The following is a 17,331-nucleotide window of genomic DNA, read 5'->3' on the forward strand; positions in this document are numbered from 1 at the left end:
ATTGAATAGATATGGGGTCCCCCAGCCCCCACTGTTATTCTATTAGTATGGTTCATTATATTGATTGATTTTCATATGTTGAACCAGGAATAAATCCCACTTGAACATGGTATATAATCCTTTTAATATGTTGCTGAATTCTGTTTGCTAGCATTTTGCTGAGAATTTTGCCCCCAGTTATTCGTAAGGGTCTGTAGTGTTCTTTCTTGTAGTATGTTTGTCTCAATTTGGTGTCAGAGTAATGCTGACCTCATAGATTGAGGTCCCTCCCCTTCAATTTTTTTGGAAGAGCTTGAGAATAATTGGTATTAATTTTTCTTTAAATGTTCGGAGTTTTCACCAATGAAGCCATCAGGTCTGGGGCTTTCTTTTCAGGGTGGGGAGGGATTGATTACTGATTCAATCTCCTTACTAGTTATAGGTCTATTCAGATTTTTTATTTCCTCATGATTCATTTTTGGTAGATTATGTGTTTCTAGAAATTTGCCTCTTTCATCTAGATTATCCAGTCTTTTTGGTAATAATTGTTCATAGTGTTCTCTTATAAACTTTTCTTTTTTGGAATGTAAAATTGCTAGTAGTATCTCCTCTTGCATTTCTTATTTTCATAATTTGAATCATCTCTTTTTTTCTTAATATAGCTAAAAATTTGTCAATTTTTGATCTTATCAAAGAACAACTTTTGGCTTTATTTTGTTCTCTCTATTGTTTTCCTATTCTCTATTTTATTATTCTTAAATCAAACTTATTTCCTTCTTTTGCTAGCTTTGGATTTAGTTGCTCTCCTCTTTCTTGTTACTTAAGGTGTTAAATTATTGACATTAGATTTTTTTTTTTTCCTAATGTAGGTATTTAAAATTCCTAAGCAACACCGCTTTTGTTACAATCACAAGCTTTGGTATGTTGTAGTTTGGTTGTTATTTATCTCCATGTAATTTCCCCTGTGATTTCATTTTTGACTTATTGGTTGTTTAAGACTGTATTGCTTAATTTTCTACATATTTGTGAATTTCTCACTTTTCTTTTTGTTGTTAATTTTTAATTTCATTCTGTGTGATCAGATAAGATACCTTGTATGATTTCAATCTTCTAGAATGTACTAATCTTTGTTTTGTGGCATATTATGTGACCCATCCTGTAGAATGTTCCACGTACATTTGAGAAAAATGTGTGTTCTGTTGTTCTTAGGCAGGGTATTTTATATATCGGTCAGATCCAATTGGTGTGTAGTGTTAGTCAAGTCCTCCACTTCATTACTGACCTTCTTTCTGGTTGTTCTATCCATTATTGAAAGTAATATATTGAACTCTCCAAGTGTTATTGTAGAACTGTATATTTCTCCCTTCAATTCCATCAATGTTTATTTTATATAATTTGGAGTTTTGATTTCTCCCTTTAATTCTGTCTATGTTTGCATCATATATTTTGGCACTATGCTGTTAGGTGCATATATGTTTCTGAATGTTAGATAGTCTCAGTGAATTAATCTTTTTTTCAATATATAATGTCCATTTATTGTCACTTGTGCCAGTATTCAACTTCAAGTTTATTTTGTCTGATATTATTAGATAGCCACCCTTTTGTCTCCTATTTGTAGGGAATGTCTTTTTCCATCTTTTCAACCTACTTGTGTCTTTGAATCTGAAATGAGTCTCTTATAGACAGTGTAGAGTTGGATCATGTTTTATCATCTATTCTGCAAATCTCTGCCTCTGGATTGGAGAGTTTCACCCATTTACATTTAAAGTAATTATTGATAAGGAAAGACTTGCATATGCCATTTTGCTATTCATCTTCTGTACGTCTTAATGCTTTTTTGTCCCTCATTTCCTCCACTACTATCTTCTTTCTTGTTTAGTTGATACTTTGTAGTGACATATTTTGCTTCTCTTCTAATTTCCTTTAGTTTATATTCCTTAGTATATTTCTCATGGTTGCTATGGGGATTACATATACATCCTAAATTATAACAATCTAATTTGTATTGATACCAAATTAACTTCAATTACATACAAAAGCTGTACTTCTAAGCATTATGGTGGTGTGAGACAATCCCTTTGTCGCTCTCCTTTAATCTACAACTAGTAAAACATCCATAACACAACACCGGTTCCTCTGCTCAACACACCAGGACACAAGAGAGATCTACACATCTGTAATCTGAAGGTAGATGGGTTGGAACACATAGAAGAGGCAGAACCAGTGCCCATGATACTGGCCTCCTGGCTATCATGGCTGAGCCACAGCCCCAGAGAATCCAGTAGCAGCAGCAAAGGTGACACACATGACTCTGGCTTCCAGCTGCAGCAGTACCCATGGCCACAGAGAACTGGGCAGCAGTAGAAGTGAGCCCCATGACCCCAGTCCTTTCAGCCACAGACGCACATGAAACTCCAGACCCCTGCTTGTGGTGGTGGTGCCCATGAACGTGACAACCTCTGACCCCAGCTTCTACCCCTCCATCCACTCTCTCACTTTGTCACAGCAGTGGCTACAACCTAGGCAACTCCAGACACAGCAGAAGCTTCCGCCATACCAGTGCTCCTGGTGGTGATGCCAGCAACAGAAGTGACACCAGCAACAGCAAGGCACCAGTGACCCCAGGGGCACAAGAAGCAATTATGAGGGCATGGGGCCACACCTACCACAGAGACAATGGAAGATGGAAAATGCAGATTCTCAAATACCACAAGAGGCAGCTCTGGAAAGACAAACCAAAAACCTGGACATGAAAGGAACCTAAGTGTTCATCAACTGAAGAATGGATAAAGAAGATGTGGCACATATATACAATGGAATATTACTCAGCCATAAAAAGAAACGAAATTGAGTTATTCGTAGTGAGGTGGATGGACCTAGAGTCTGTCATACCGAGTGAAGTAAGTCAGAAAGAGGAAAACAATTACCGTATGCTAACACATATATATGGAATCTAAGAAAAAAAAAAAACGTCATGAAGAACCTAGGGGTAAGACGGGAATAAAGACACAGACCTACTAGAGAATGGACTTGAGGATATGGGGAGGGGGAAGGGTAAGCTGTGACAAAGTGAGAGAGTGGATGGACATATATACACTACCAAACATAAAATAGATAGCTAGTGGGAAGCAGCCGCATAGCACAGGGAGATCAGCTCGGTGGTTTGTGACCACCTAGAGGGGTGGGATAGGGAGGGTGGGAGGGAGGAAGACGCAAGGGGGAAGAGATATGGTAACATATGTATATGTATAACTGATTCACTTTGTTATAAAGCACAAACTAACACACCATTGTAAAGCAATTATATCCAATAAACATGTTAAAAAAAAAAAAACTTGTGCTGTAGTGCCACCTACTTAAAAACAAAGGAAAAACCTCTAGTTACCAATTGCTGGTTTGTTAGAAACAAAGTAAGCAAAACTTTATCTATTAAGAAAGGTGTTGGATACTTCAAATGCACTGGCACAGAAACATCTCATCAAGCACCATGAAAAATGATAGCAATGCAGTATACCAAAAAAGAAATGACAATTCTCCAAAAATCAAACTGAAAATCACAGAAGAGCATGCTTTAACTAATGGAGAATTCAAAATAGCTATCATTGAGAAACTCACTGAGCTACAAGAAAACTCAGAAAAGCAATTCAATGAGCTCAGGAAAAAAGTTGATGAACAGAGGAATACTTTACAAAAGAGATTGGAAAAAAGAAACAAACAAATTCTGGAGTTGAAGAACTCAATAAAATGAGATAAAGACTGTACTAGAAACCACTGGAAATAGAGCAGACCATATGGAAAGGAGAATCAGTGAGCTCAAAGATAGAAATCTAGAAATGATTCAGGTAGGAGAGAGAAATAAGGTTTTAAAAAATGAAGAAACTCATCAGACTCCATTAGAAAACGTAATATAAGGATAATTGGTATTCCACAAGGAGAAGAGAAGATGAGATCAGAGAGCATATAAATAAATAAGAAATAATAGCTGAGAACTCCCCAAACCAGGAGAAGGAACTGGATATATGACTCCACAAGCTAACAGAACACCTAATTATCTCAATGCAAACAGACCTTCTCCAAGACACATTATATTAAGCTATCAAAATCAATGATTAAAAAAAGAATTTTAAAGGCAGTGGGGAAAAAAAGACATTGTCATGCCAAGGTACCCGCATTAGCCTATCAGCAGATTTCTCAGCAGAAACTCTACAGGCCAGGAGAGAGTGGAATGACATACTCAAATTGTCGAAAGATAAAAACTGTCAGCCAACACTATTCTAACCAGCAAAGTTATCCTTCAGATATGAAGAAGAAATAAAGGTTTTCCCTGACAAACAAAAGTTGAGGGAGTTCATCGTCACCAAACCTGCCTTACAAGAAATGTTGAAAGGACCTCTTCTACCAAAATGAAAAGACAAAAGTACGAAACAAGATCCAACTATATTCTGCCTCCAGGAGACTCATCTCAGCTCTAAAAAAAAAATAGGCTCTGAGTGAAGGGATGTGAGATGATACTGCAAGCAAAGGGCAGCCAAAACAAGTGGGTGTAGCTATATTCATAACAGACAAAAGACTTCAAGCCAAGAAAGGTAAGAAGAGCAAAAGATGAACATTACATAATAATAAAGGAGATAACCCTTCAAGAATATATGATATTTATTAATATATATACAGTCAACCCTCCAGATCTGCACATTTTACATCCACAGATTCAACTACCTGCAGATCAAAAAAAATTCAGAACACGATTCCAGAGAGAAGCAAAAAGCAAATCTAACTTTGTTGTGTGCCGGCAACTATCTGCATAGCATTTACATTGTATTAGGTATTATAAGTAATCTAGAGATGATGTAAACTTTACAGGAAATTGTTTGTACATTATATGCAAATTATAAGAGACTTGAGCATCCTCAAATTTTGGTATCTGCAGGGGTTCCTGGAACTAATAACGGTATACACCTAACCTAGGAGTACCGAAGTATATAAAGCGATTATTAACAGACGTAAAGGGAGAACTTGATGGCAGCATGATAATAGTAGGGGACTTTAACACTCCACTTGTGTTAATGGATAGATCATTTAGACAAAAGGTCAACAAGGAAACAATGGCCTTAAATAAAACATTAGACCAAATGGACTGAACAGACGTATATAGAACATTCTATGCAAAAGCAGCAGACTACACATTCTTCTCAAGTGCACATGGAACACTCTCAAGGTTAGGCCATGTGTTTGGACACAAAATAAGTCTCAATAAATTTAAGAAGACTGAAATCCTTTCAAGCATCTTTTCTGAATATAATGGTACGAAACTAGAAATCAACTACAAGGAGAAAGCTAGAAAAGTCACAGATATGTGGAGACTAAACAACATGGTACTGAACAACTACTGTGTCAATGGAGAACTTAAAGGAAAAAATTTAAAATACCTTAAGACAACTAAAAATAAAAGTATAACATACCAAAATCTGTGGGTTGCAGCAAATCTGGTACTAAGAGGGAAGTTTATAGTGATACAGCCCTACATCAAGAAACAAAAGAAGTCTCAAACTATTTAACCTTACACTTAAAGGAGCTAGAAAAAGAACAGGTGAAGCCCAAAGTCAGTAGAAGGAAGGAAATATTAAAAATCAGAGCAGAAACAAATGCAATAGAGACTTAAAAGACAATAGAAAAGATCAATGAAAGAAAGAGCTGATTCTTTGAAAAGATAAACGAAATTGACAAACCTGTAGCTCAACTCACAGGAAAAAAGAGAGAAGGCACTGATAAAATAAAAAACAAAAGAGGCGTAATAACAATGGATACTACAGAAATACAAAAGATTATGAGAATATTATGAACAAAAAATGGACAACCTAGAATAAATGGAAACATTCTTAGAATCATGCAACCTTCTAAGATTGAATCATGAAGAAACAGAAAATCTGGATAGATTGATCAACATTAAGGAGATTGAAACAGTAATTGAAAACCTCCCAGAAAGCCAGATGGCTGCACTGGTGAATTCTACCAAACATTCAAAGAAGATTTAATACCTATCATATTCAAACTATTCCAAAAAATTGAAGAGGAAGGACTGTTTCCTAACTCATTTTACAAGGCCAACATTAGACTGATACCAAACCAGACAAGGATAACACACACAAAAAATAAAATTGCAAGCCAGTATCTCTGATGAACATAGATGCAAAAGTTATCAACAAAATATTAGCAAACTGGGCTTCCCTGGTGGTGCAGTGGTTGAGAGTCTGCCTGCCAATGCAGGGGACACGGGTTTGAGCCCTGGTCTGGGAGGATCCCACATGCTGCGGAGCAACTAGGCTCGTGAGCCACAACTACTGAGCCTGCGCGTCTGGAGCCTGTGCTCTGCAACGAGAGGCCGCAACAGTGAGAGGACCACGCACTGTGATGAAGAGTGGCCCCTGCTTGCCGCAACTAGAGAAAGCCCTCGCACAGAAACAAAGACCCAACACAGCCAAAAATAAATAATTTTTTTAAAAAAATTAGCAAACCTAATACAACAATACATTAAAAGGATTCTACACCATGATGGAGTGGGACTTATTACAGGGATCCAAGGATGGCTCAATATATGCAAATCAAGCAATGTGATACACGACATTAACAAAGAATAAAAATCATATGGTTATCTTTACAGTTGCAGAAAAATCATTTGACAATGTTTAACATCCATTTATGATTAAAAATAACTCTCAATAAAGTGGGTATGGAAGGAATATACCTCAACATAATAAAGCCCATTTATGACAAACCCACAGCTAAAACCATACTCAACAGTGAGACACTGAAAGCCATCCCTCTAAAATCAGGAAGAAGACGAGGATGAGCATCTCGCCCCTCTTATTCACCATAGTATTGGAAGTTCTAATCACAGCAGATAGGCAAGAAAAAGAAATAAAAGTCATCCAAATTGGAAAGGTGACAAATTTTACTTGTCACCTTATTTGCAGATGACATGATTTTATATGTAGAAAACCCTAAAGACTCCACCAAAAACTATTGCAACTAATAAATGAAAAGAGGAAAGTTGCAGGGTACAAAATCAGTATACAAAAATCTGTTGCATTTATATATAATAACAATGAACTAGCAGAAGAATACATTAAGAAAAAAATCCCATTTACAATCACAACAAGTAGAATAAAATCCTTAGGAATAAATTTAACTAAGGAGGTGGAAGACCTGTACACTAAAAACTATAAGACATTGTTGAAAGAAATTGAAGAAGAAGCAAAGAAATGGAAAACTAGTGCATACTCATACATTGGAAGGAATAACATTGTTAAAATGTTCATTTTACCTAAAGTAATCTGCAACTTCAGTTGCAATCCATATCAAAATCGCAATAACATTTTTCACAGAAATAGAACAAAGAATTCTAAATTTGTCTGGAACCACAAAAGACCCCAAGTAGCCAAAGCATTCCTGACTGAGAAAACAGAACAAAGTGGGAGGTATCACATTGTTGATTTCAAATCATACTACAAAGTTATACTATTCAAAATAATTTGGCAGAAAAACAGACACATAGATCAATGGAAATATTTGAGAGCCCAGAAATAAACTCACACATATATGGGCAACAAATTTATGACAAGGGAGCCAAGAATCTACAATGGAGAAAAGAAAGTCTCTTTAATAAATGATGTTGGGGAAGCTGGACAGCCACAGACAAAAGAGTGAAACTAGACCACTATCTTATGTCATACACAAAAATTAACTCAAAATGGATTAAAAAACTTGAATGTAAGACCTAAAACCATAAAACTCCTAGAAGAAAACATAGACAGTGTGCTCTTTGACACTGGTCTTAGCAATATATCTTTGGCTATGTCTCCTCGGGTAAGGGCAACAAAAACAAAAGTAAACAAATGGGACTACACCAAACTAAAAAGCTTCTGCACAACAAAGGAAACCATCAACAAAACAGAGAAGGACAAATACCTGTGATTTCACTCATATGTGGAATATTAAAAAAACAAACAAACAAAACAAAAGCAAATGCATAGATATGGAGAACATATTAATGGTTATCAGAGAGGATGGGGGTTGGAGGGCAAAGTGGGTAAAGAGGGTCAATTGTATGGTAAAACATGGAAACTAGAGTTTTTGTGGTGAGCATGCAGTAGTGTATAAAGAAGTCAAATCATAATGTATGCATGAAACATATGATGTTATAAACCAATGCTACCTCATTAAAAACATGTAAGCAGTAAAAGAAACAAAAACAAGAAACTCTACTTCTATAGAGCTTTGTCCCCTCTTTCTGATACTGATTCCATAAATTATATCTTTGTACACTGTGTACCCAAAAATATAGACTTAGAATTTTCTTATAAATTAAAAAAAAACTATAGAAAATTAAAAGCGGAGTCACAAATCAAAATTACAGTAATATTGGCTTTTACATTTGCCCACACACTTAACTTTTCCAAAGGTATCTTCATATGGATTTGACACATGTCTAGAGTCTTTTCATTTTAACCTGTAGGAATCCCTTTACCATATCTGCTAGGGCATGTCTAGTGGTAGTGAACTCCCTCAGCTTTTATCTGAAAATATCTTAATTTCTCCCTCATTTTTAAGGAGCGTTTTAAAGGCAGGATAGAGAAGTCTTCATTGACAGTTTTTTTTCTTTCAACACTTTAAATATGTAATCCCACCACTTCTGGCCTTCAAGGTTTCCTGTGAGAATCAGCTAATAATCTTACTGAGGATCCTTGTATGTGATGAGTCACTTCTCTTGCTGTTTTCAAGATTCTATTTGGCTTCCAATATTGTGATTTTTATGTACCTGGTGTGGGTCTCTTGGGATTATCTTATTGGATTTCTTTGAACTTCTTGTATTTGTAAATTCATGTGTTTCATTACATTTGAGAAGATTTTGCCCCTTATATCTTCAAATACTATTCCTGTCCCTTCCTCTGTCTCATTTCCTTCTCTCATAATGCACGTTTGTCTGCTCGATGGTGTCATGCAAGTCCATTAGGCTCTGTTTGCTTTTCTTCAATTTTTTTCCTGTTTGCTCCTCAGACCCAATAACTTCTATTGTTCTGCCTTCAACTCTCTGATTCTTTCTTATTCCTGTTTTAAACTGCTGCCAAACACTTCAGTGATTTTTTTGCTTTAGTTATTGCCCTTTTCTAGAACGTCTGTTTGGTGCCTTTCCATAATTTCCATCTCTTTGTTGATATTCTCATTTTGTCCACATGTCACTTTTCTGACTTCTTGTAGTGCTTTGTCCATTTCTTCCTTTACCTCTGTGACCACATTTAACAAGCTTGATTTAAACTGTTTGTCTAGTAAGTCTTATGCCTGGGCTTCCTCAGGGATGATTTCTGTCAATTAATTTCATTCCTTTGAATGAGGTATGATTTTTTTTTAATATTTATTTTATTTATTTATTTATTTTTTACTTTTGGCTGTGTAGGGTCTTAGTGCAATACACAGGATCATTGTTGTGGCATGTGGGATCTTTTGTTGCAGTGTGCGGGCTTCTTTCTAGTTGTGGCGTGTGGATTTTCTCTCTTTAGTTATGGCGCACAGGCTCCAGACTGTGTGGTCTCTGTAGTTTGCAGCATGAGGACTGCCTAGTTGAGGCAAATGTGCTCAGCAGTTGTGGCGCACAGGCTTAGTTGCCCCACAGCATGTGGGATCTTAGTTCCCCGACCAAGGATCGATGAACCCATTTCCCCTGCATTGGAAGGTGGATTCTTTACTACTGGACCACCAGGGAAGTCCTGAGGCATGATTTCTGTTTCATTGTATGTCTTGTAATTTTTAGTTGAATATTGGGCCTCTCACTATTACAATGTGGTAACTCTAGAAATCAGATTCTCCTGCTTCCCTGAGTGTTGGGGTGTCTGGGGTTTTGTTGTTGTTCTTGTTTTGTTTTGTTGACTGTTGAAGCCTATAACAGTATGTTTGTTTTGGGACGTTTCCAAACTCTTCTTGCAACGACAATTATGGGCCATGTGTGATCACACTGAAGTTTCTGATCATTTAGCTCATGTTCAGCTAATGTTTTGACAGAGATTTTCTTGAGTGTCAAGAGGTCAAACAAACAAAAATACCAATAACAACAAAAAGGAGAGAACAACCAATGTACAAGTTAGGTCTGTGCTGGGGTACTCCTTCATCACTTAGCTCGGCTTGCTCTGTGCCTAGAGATCAGTCTGAGGTGAAAGCTTAAGGTCTTCTTAGGACTCTTGTGAGCACACGTCTTGCTCAGGTATGTGCACGGTTTTCTAAATACCACCACATGCACAGCTGTCTTGAATATCCTAATTTCTTGAAAGAATCTCACCCCAGCTTCTCCTCCAGACCTTCATGATCTATTGTATATCTCCACCCATAATTTCTTACCTCAGGCACCTTTTAGTTTTGTAGTCTTCCAGGTAGCTCCTATGAAGAGTTCCTATTGCTTTTCCCACTTATATTCTGAGTTACATGAACTGCGTGCCTTGCACCAGTCCTCCCATTATCCCCAGACAGGTTACAACAGGTGTGTACAATAATTTGCAAATGAGATCTTCTCTGCTCTCTCTGGTTGGAGCAGGGGAACTGGGAACTGGGCTGCCATCTGCTCAAGACCAAAACTGCCATGCAGGAGAAAGGCTGGAGCAATGGTGAATAAAATGTCACAAAACTTTGTACCATTTTTAAGATGGCTTTTTCTTGATTGGGTATTTATAAGGTTGTTTTAAGCCTTTGACTCTTTCCCAGACATCGTACATAGTCAATTCAACTTCTTGTACTTTTTTTGTGGTTTTTTGGGGGAAATGAGACCTTAAATCTTCCTCATTTACCATGTTTTCTTGACATCACCCACCAGTAGCACTTTTTAAAAGTAGTCAAGGTGAAGAACTCAATTAGGTGCCCCTGTAGACTCTGACCCTCTCTGTGTAGTAGATATGATACTATTCTCCTACCATTCAGGAGCTCTTCAATGGCTCTGAGATCTACTTCCAAGAAGTTCAGGCCCGGAGAGACAAAGGAATTCCTTCCTTGAGTGTTGGAGTCCCATCTGCAAGGTTCCAATCTCTGACCCTACCTCAGATGATTGACATCAAGAAATATCATTTCCTTCAGGGAAGCCCTGTCCACAGGGGTGTGTCAGGTCAACTGTATCACAGTACACTGAGATGGACAGCAGTTCAAATGGTACATGAATTGGGGGTGGGACTTTTTCTGTACCCTTTGATGTGGTGTCTCCTAAATTTCAGTCATTCAAGTCCACGTCAACTATTTTCTGCCATATCCATGCACCATGTATATTATTACTTACATTATTTTTCACTTTAAATCAAATTACTACTTTAAAGCATTTGTTTAAAAAAGAATTTGATCTGGTATCACAAGTGGAAAACAGTATCTCTTGCCAAAAACCGGAGGCAATGGGCTTCCCTGTTGGCGCAGAGGTTTAGAGTCCAACTGCCAATGCAGGGGACCCGGGTTCGATCCCTGGTACAGGAAGATCCCTCATGCCGTGGAGCAGCTAAGCCTGTGTCCCACAACTACTGAGAGCCTGCACTCTAGAGGCCGTGAGCCACAACTACCGAGCCCACATGCCGCAACTACTGAAGCTCATACACCTAGAGCCCATGCTCCGCAACAAGAGAAGCCGCTGCAATGAGAAGCCCGTGGACGGCAATGAAGAGTAGCCCCGCTCGCCGCAACTAGAGAAAGCCCGTGTGCAGCAACGAAGATCCAACGCAGCAAAAAATAAATAAATGAAATAAATATTGTTCTTAAAATTGGTTGAACATTGTTCACTAATCTACCAGTGGCATGCATTGAGTGCTTGCATGTAATGAAAGTAGACTCAGAGAGATTATAAAAAATGCCCAGGTGCCAGGTAGAGCCAGAAACAGGATTCAAACCCAGATCCGAGCTCATTGTTGCAGCTCATCATCTCTAAACTCACTGTTTTTGACAGAGGAGTGTCGTTATCTTTGCAGAGTAACCCGGTGAAGACAGCCGAAGTGGAGTGTGGGGACTTTTACAACAGTGGGGACAGAGCAACTGTTGATGCAGAGGGCTACTTCTGGTTCCTGGGGAGGGCCGATGATGTCATCAACGCCTCCGGGTAGGTGTGGCTGACGCTGAGCCAGAAGGTACCACCCTCACAAGCCTGGTGGGAGGTAGCATGCCCAGACATTCCTTCATGCCTTGGTGATGGACTCTCAGCCTAACTCTGAACCAAAGTAAGACATCATGCAAGTTAAAGGCACTGGGAAGGAAAACTTGACTTTGGGCCCTATTTGTTGAGGGAGCTTATTCTGTGTGCTCCTGTAATGAACCACGTGTCACAGAAGCACATAAAAACAACAATAATAAAATTCACCTTTATGGAATACGTATTATGTGACCGTACTCTCTGTAGAGCTTTATACGAACCACCTCCCAATGCTGTAAGGTAGATGCGATTATGCCCATTTTATTTTATTTTGTGGGGGGAGGGTGTGTGTGTGGAGGCCCCAAGTGCTCGGCATGCAGGATCTCAGTTCCCCAAGCGGGGATTGAACCCGTGCTCCCTGCAGTGGGAGCACGTAGCCCTAACCACTGGATGGCCAGGGAATTCCCATGATTATGCCCATTTTACATGAGCAAACGGAGTCAGTGACCAGTGAAAAACGTTGCCTGAAGTTTCAAAGACAGTACAGGGTGCAGGCCAGATTTGAACAAAGGCGGTCTAACTGCAAGTCTGTTGTTCCTAACTCGAACATGATTTATAAAGAAAAACAATGACACGTTACACTAGAATAACATGTTTTCCTGGGAATTTCAGGAAAATTGTGTTTGTTGTCTTTAATTTCTAAAACCAATGCTGATAACAGTGAGGAACAGGCTGTAAAATTTGTACAAATGTTTAAGCTAAGGAGTTTTCATGCCAGGGGAAGCTGCTTGAGCTTGAGCCAAGCCCCAGAGCTCTGGGAGGATGAAGCATTCACCTCCTCTCTCACCTGGGGAGCACCTGAGCCTTGTATTTCTTAGCATGGAACGTTCAGGACTTCACATTTCAGTCCCATTACACAGGCCCTGGCGCCCTGTGACAGATACCCTCCGTGCCAAGGGAAGATGTGTCTCTCCAAAAGATGCGATCTGAGGGCCTGGGTCACCCTCGCCCGGGAACTGGCTCAGAAGGAACCATTGGTCCTGCAGGTACCGCATTGGGCCGGCAGAAGTGGAGAACGCCCTGGCAGAGCACCCAGCGGTGGCTGAGTCCGCTGTGGTGAGCAGCCCGGACCCGATTCGAGGGGAGGTGAGGAACGGGACGTGGAGGTCATCGTGGCTGGGCGTGGGGCTGGGAAGGCAGGTGAGGGGAAAACTTCCCGGCCATACCTACCCAGCCTTGGACCTAGGGTGAAGGGAGGGCATGGTTGATGTGCATGTGCACTTACACGATGTGGTCAGCAGGGGGCACTGTGGCCTCATCTGTGACTGAAATGAAGCTGACAGTGAATGCTGCCGCTGCTGCCATCTAGCAGTTAATCAGCTCTTGCTGGGTGTCAGCTCATTTATCCCTCACAGAACACAATGAATTAAGGACTCTTTTAATACCTTTATGCAGAGAAGGAAACAGAGGCATAAAGAGGTTAAATAACTTGCCTGGATTACACAGCTAATAGGTGGTGGGAAATTGAGCACTCTGGCTCCAGAGCATGCATCCTTGATCCAACAAGTGTTTATTGAACACCTTCTATGTACAATCCCTGAGAAGTTAAATGAGGACATAAATAATAATAGGAAACTAATAAATTACCAACATTATTAAAGGCCCACAAGGTCTTAGCTATTATTAAATGCCCACAGAACTCTACCTACAATAATAGTGAAAATGGTGATGATAACAATGATAGGAATACAAATACATTTAAACTGGCTTCACGTTTTATGTGTATTATCTCATGGAATCTTTGCATGAACCTGATGAGGAATGCACCTGTCCTCTCCCCATTTCGCAGAGAAGGAGATCGAGATTAAGATAGGTTGAGTAATGTTCCAAGGCAAAGAGTGGAAATTGGAAGTATTGAGATTTGAACCTGGAATTTCCAAAGGCTCTGTTCTCAGTTTGTTTTCCCATTAATTTTGTAAGCATTTTATTTAAAAATTTTTTTTAATTAAAAAATTTTTTAAACTGAAAATTATTTTTAAATTTTTATTTATTTATTTATTGGCCGCGCAGTGTGGCATGGCACGCGGGATCTTAGTTCCCTGACTAGGGCTCAAACCCACGGCCCCTGTGGTGGGAGTGCGGAGTCTTAAGCACCGGACCTCCAGGGAAGTCCCAGGCATTTACTCCTTAAACTATACTTTGGTTGTCCCTCGCCCTGAGCCTCCACTCTGGTTCTTCACTGCAGGTAGTGAAGGCTTTCATTGTCCTGACCCCAAACTTCCTGTCCCGTGATCGAGACCAGCTCACCAAGGAGCTGCAGCAGCATGTGAAGTCAGTGACAGCCCCGTACAAGTACCCAAGGAAGGTGAGCGAGAGCAGATGGATGGGGTCTGGTCCCTGTGAGTGGTTCTGGGGGTTCCACTGCCTCAAGTCTCATACAGTGTCTGGGGTGAAGCCTAAGTAGCCAAGAGCACTAATATTTTTCTCTGCAGAAGAAGCATTTCAGCTTAGGGGTGTGAGGGAGCCCACTGAATCGGGTGGAACCTCGATCCTGTGCCAGAAACTCATCCATTGCTGGAGTGTCAGCCTAAAGGAAAAAATCAGACAATTGCCCAAGGATGTCCAGGAAGGTTACCTATAATCTTTCAAAATTTGAAAAAGACACCCAAACCAGCAACTTCCAAGCTATTAAAAAACATTCTGTCATGAGAAATACATTCTGTATTGCAACCCAACACCCATATACACACATAGCAAACAACAAAGAACAAAATGATATTTACCCTAACAGCATGTAACACATTCTGATATTTTTTGTTCAACTTCATTGGTTTTAAATGCTGTGCACAACCTATGAAACTGGCAGCAATAGAGAAAGGATGAAATTACGCGTGGAATTTAATATGATTCTGTAGTTTAAACTGATGATGAAGATTTTTAGCATAAAATATCACAATAATATATTATTGAGAAAAAAAGCAGGCTAAGAAATACGTAGTGCTATCTGATGTGTTTAAAAACAAGTTAAAATTTCCTTCTTTTGCAGTAATACTTTGCTGCATTGTCTGAATGTTTACAATCAATACATATTATAAAGCTATATAGCTAACATTTATTGAGCATTTACTGTGTGTACCAGGCCCTGGACTCAATGCTTTACATGCATTATTATTTCATTTAATCCTCCCCACACCCTGAGATAATCATCCCAGTCTACAGAGAGGAAATTGAGGCTTAGAGACTCAAAGTAAGTTGCCTGAGATTAGAGTAAATAGAAGCTGGAATTCAACCCCATGTGTATCTGACAACAGAGTTCATGCTGCTAACATTAGCATCTGATGCTTTATCGAGAGTAGAGTAGAGGATGCGTACCAGTCAGGAAGGGCTACATGTTACTGTGGGTAACAAACAGTCCCAAAGTTGCAGTGGATTATAACAAGGACGGTGCCTTTCTTGCTCACGCCACTTGTCCACCATAGCTTTCCCGCAGCCTTTGCTCCACATCCCCTCATCCTGGGACCAGGATAAAGGAGCAGCCACCACGTAGGTACCTCCCAGAGTACTAGAAGAGATGGACAGAGGGGGTGGCCTGTCTCAATGACTCCCAACTTTTCTGTTAAATGTGGCACACTTCACTCCTTCTCATATTTCACTGGTCAAAGTACATCAAAGGGCTGCATCCAACTTCAGGAGTCCGAGGAGAATCTGACATAAATGGTGAACCCCATTAAGGCCCCCACATGGCGCCAGCCTTTCTGGGGGACTGTGAGAGGGCAAAGGAGGGGAGCTGAGGGTTGATAGAAAATGACGGGGGGACTTAGTATGTGTTTGCTTTATCCTCAACCAGGTGGAGTTTGTCTCAGAGCTGCCCAAAACCATCACTGGCAAGATAAAAAGAAGTGAACTCCGGAAGAAGGAGTTTGGTCAGATGTAATTGGCAGAAAACTCAGAAACCACTGTGTGATGTTGGCCAAATGCTTGGCGGCCTCAGGCTCCTCACGATGGTGAGGGTGAGGAGAGGAACGCTGAGAGAGTTGACTTGAAAGAGACCCGGGAATGTCAACATTCCAGCATTTTTGTTCTTTTAAATTAATATCAATCACTATCCTTCCTCCAAGTTCCCTGTTCATTTCAGATTGCCCAGCTGAGCGCTCAGAATGGGGCTGAAGCAAATTAAATACTGACTCAGCATCCACAGTGAGTCTGTTGTGCATTTATTCTGGGAAAGATCCAGTGCTGAATGCTGTCCCTCGTAATTCCCCCAATCCCCATCACAGACTGCTCCAGGGCCTGATTCTCCCTCCTGGTTCCAGAGACTCTGTGACCCAGTCGACGACCAGGACATAGAGGTCTAGGAGGAACAGTCCATGTGGCCCCCGGGGTCTGCTCCTGCCTGGCTTGCCTCTGCCCAACTGGGGGTGAGGCGGGAGGCAGGGCAAGTGTGGTGTCTGGGGAATGGAGAAGAGGGGAGGGCAGCCCGGCTTGGTGACGACACCTGCCTGCCACACCATCCCTCACCTGCACCCTCCAATGGACCCACTGCCTCTCGTCCCACCAATAATGCTGCTGCTGTTGCTGCTTGCAGGTCCCAGCCTGGACCAGTGCAGGTGAGTGAGTACCTGCCCTCTGGGGGCCCAGGAATCCTGCAGGACTCCTCCAGCCCTTCCCAGGGACCCAGGAGCTTTGCCCCCCAGCCCCTCCCCAGGGGCCCGGAGTCCTCCCCAGGCACCTCTCCTTATACTGTGTAATCCGCTCTGCCATCCAGAGCCCTCTGACACCCCTGGCCTGTGGTCCTGTGAACTAACCCTTCACTCCATCCATCCTTCCGGCCTGAGGTGGAACCACCAGAGGCTGGAAGGAGCAGAGGCAGAAGAGGCTGAGCCTGGGGGTGAGAGAAGCGCATATTGTCTCCTTCTCACCCATTCCTGGGGGGTCACCGAGAGGGAGATCCCCTCTGCAGCTGCCCTCTTCTGAGGTGCACAGATATACACACTCACAGGGTAATATACAGACATCACAAACACAGAGACGCACAGGTAAAGAATCACCCCCAGCCTCACCTGGGGACTCAGGTGTTGGGTTCATGGACAGCTCACACACAGACCAACGCAGGCAAGGACACCCTGGGGGGAACACACACACATATACACACAAGTACACATACTCAGGGCCATGTGAGACAGCCCCCCAGGGCAGACCCACACACACCCCAA

The 17,331-nt window shown here is 40.9% G+C and overlaps 1 protein-coding gene across 4 annotated transcripts in view; it reads left to right on the plus strand.

Annotated features, from left to right (window-relative positions):
• The window catches only part of LOC116739914 (acyl-coenzyme A synthetase ACSM1, mitochondrial-like), a 46,255-nt gene extending 29,940 nt beyond the window's left edge, over positions 1-16,315 (plus strand). For 3 of the 4 annotated variants that reach the window (XM_032604812.1, XM_032604811.1, XM_032604814.1), the window contains 4 exons: positions 11,961-12,088; positions 13,165-13,264; positions 14,364-14,483; positions 15,966-16,315. In XM_032604812.1, coding sequence (XP_032460703.1) covers positions 11,961-12,088; positions 13,165-13,264; positions 14,364-14,483; positions 15,966-16,052 — 435 coding nt within the window. In that variant the 3' untranslated portion in view covers positions 16,053-16,315. The other variant, XM_032604813.1, reaches the window with a different exon arrangement.
• Positions 16,316-17,331: the final 1,016 nt, after the last annotated feature.

The sequence above is a fragment of the Phocoena sinus genome, chromosome 15, assembly GCF_008692025.1.
Source record: "Phocoena sinus isolate mPhoSin1 chromosome 15, mPhoSin1.pri, whole genome shotgun sequence".
In the NCBI taxonomy this organism is placed as follows: domain Eukaryota; kingdom Metazoa; phylum Chordata; class Mammalia; order Artiodactyla; family Phocoenidae; genus Phocoena; species Phocoena sinus.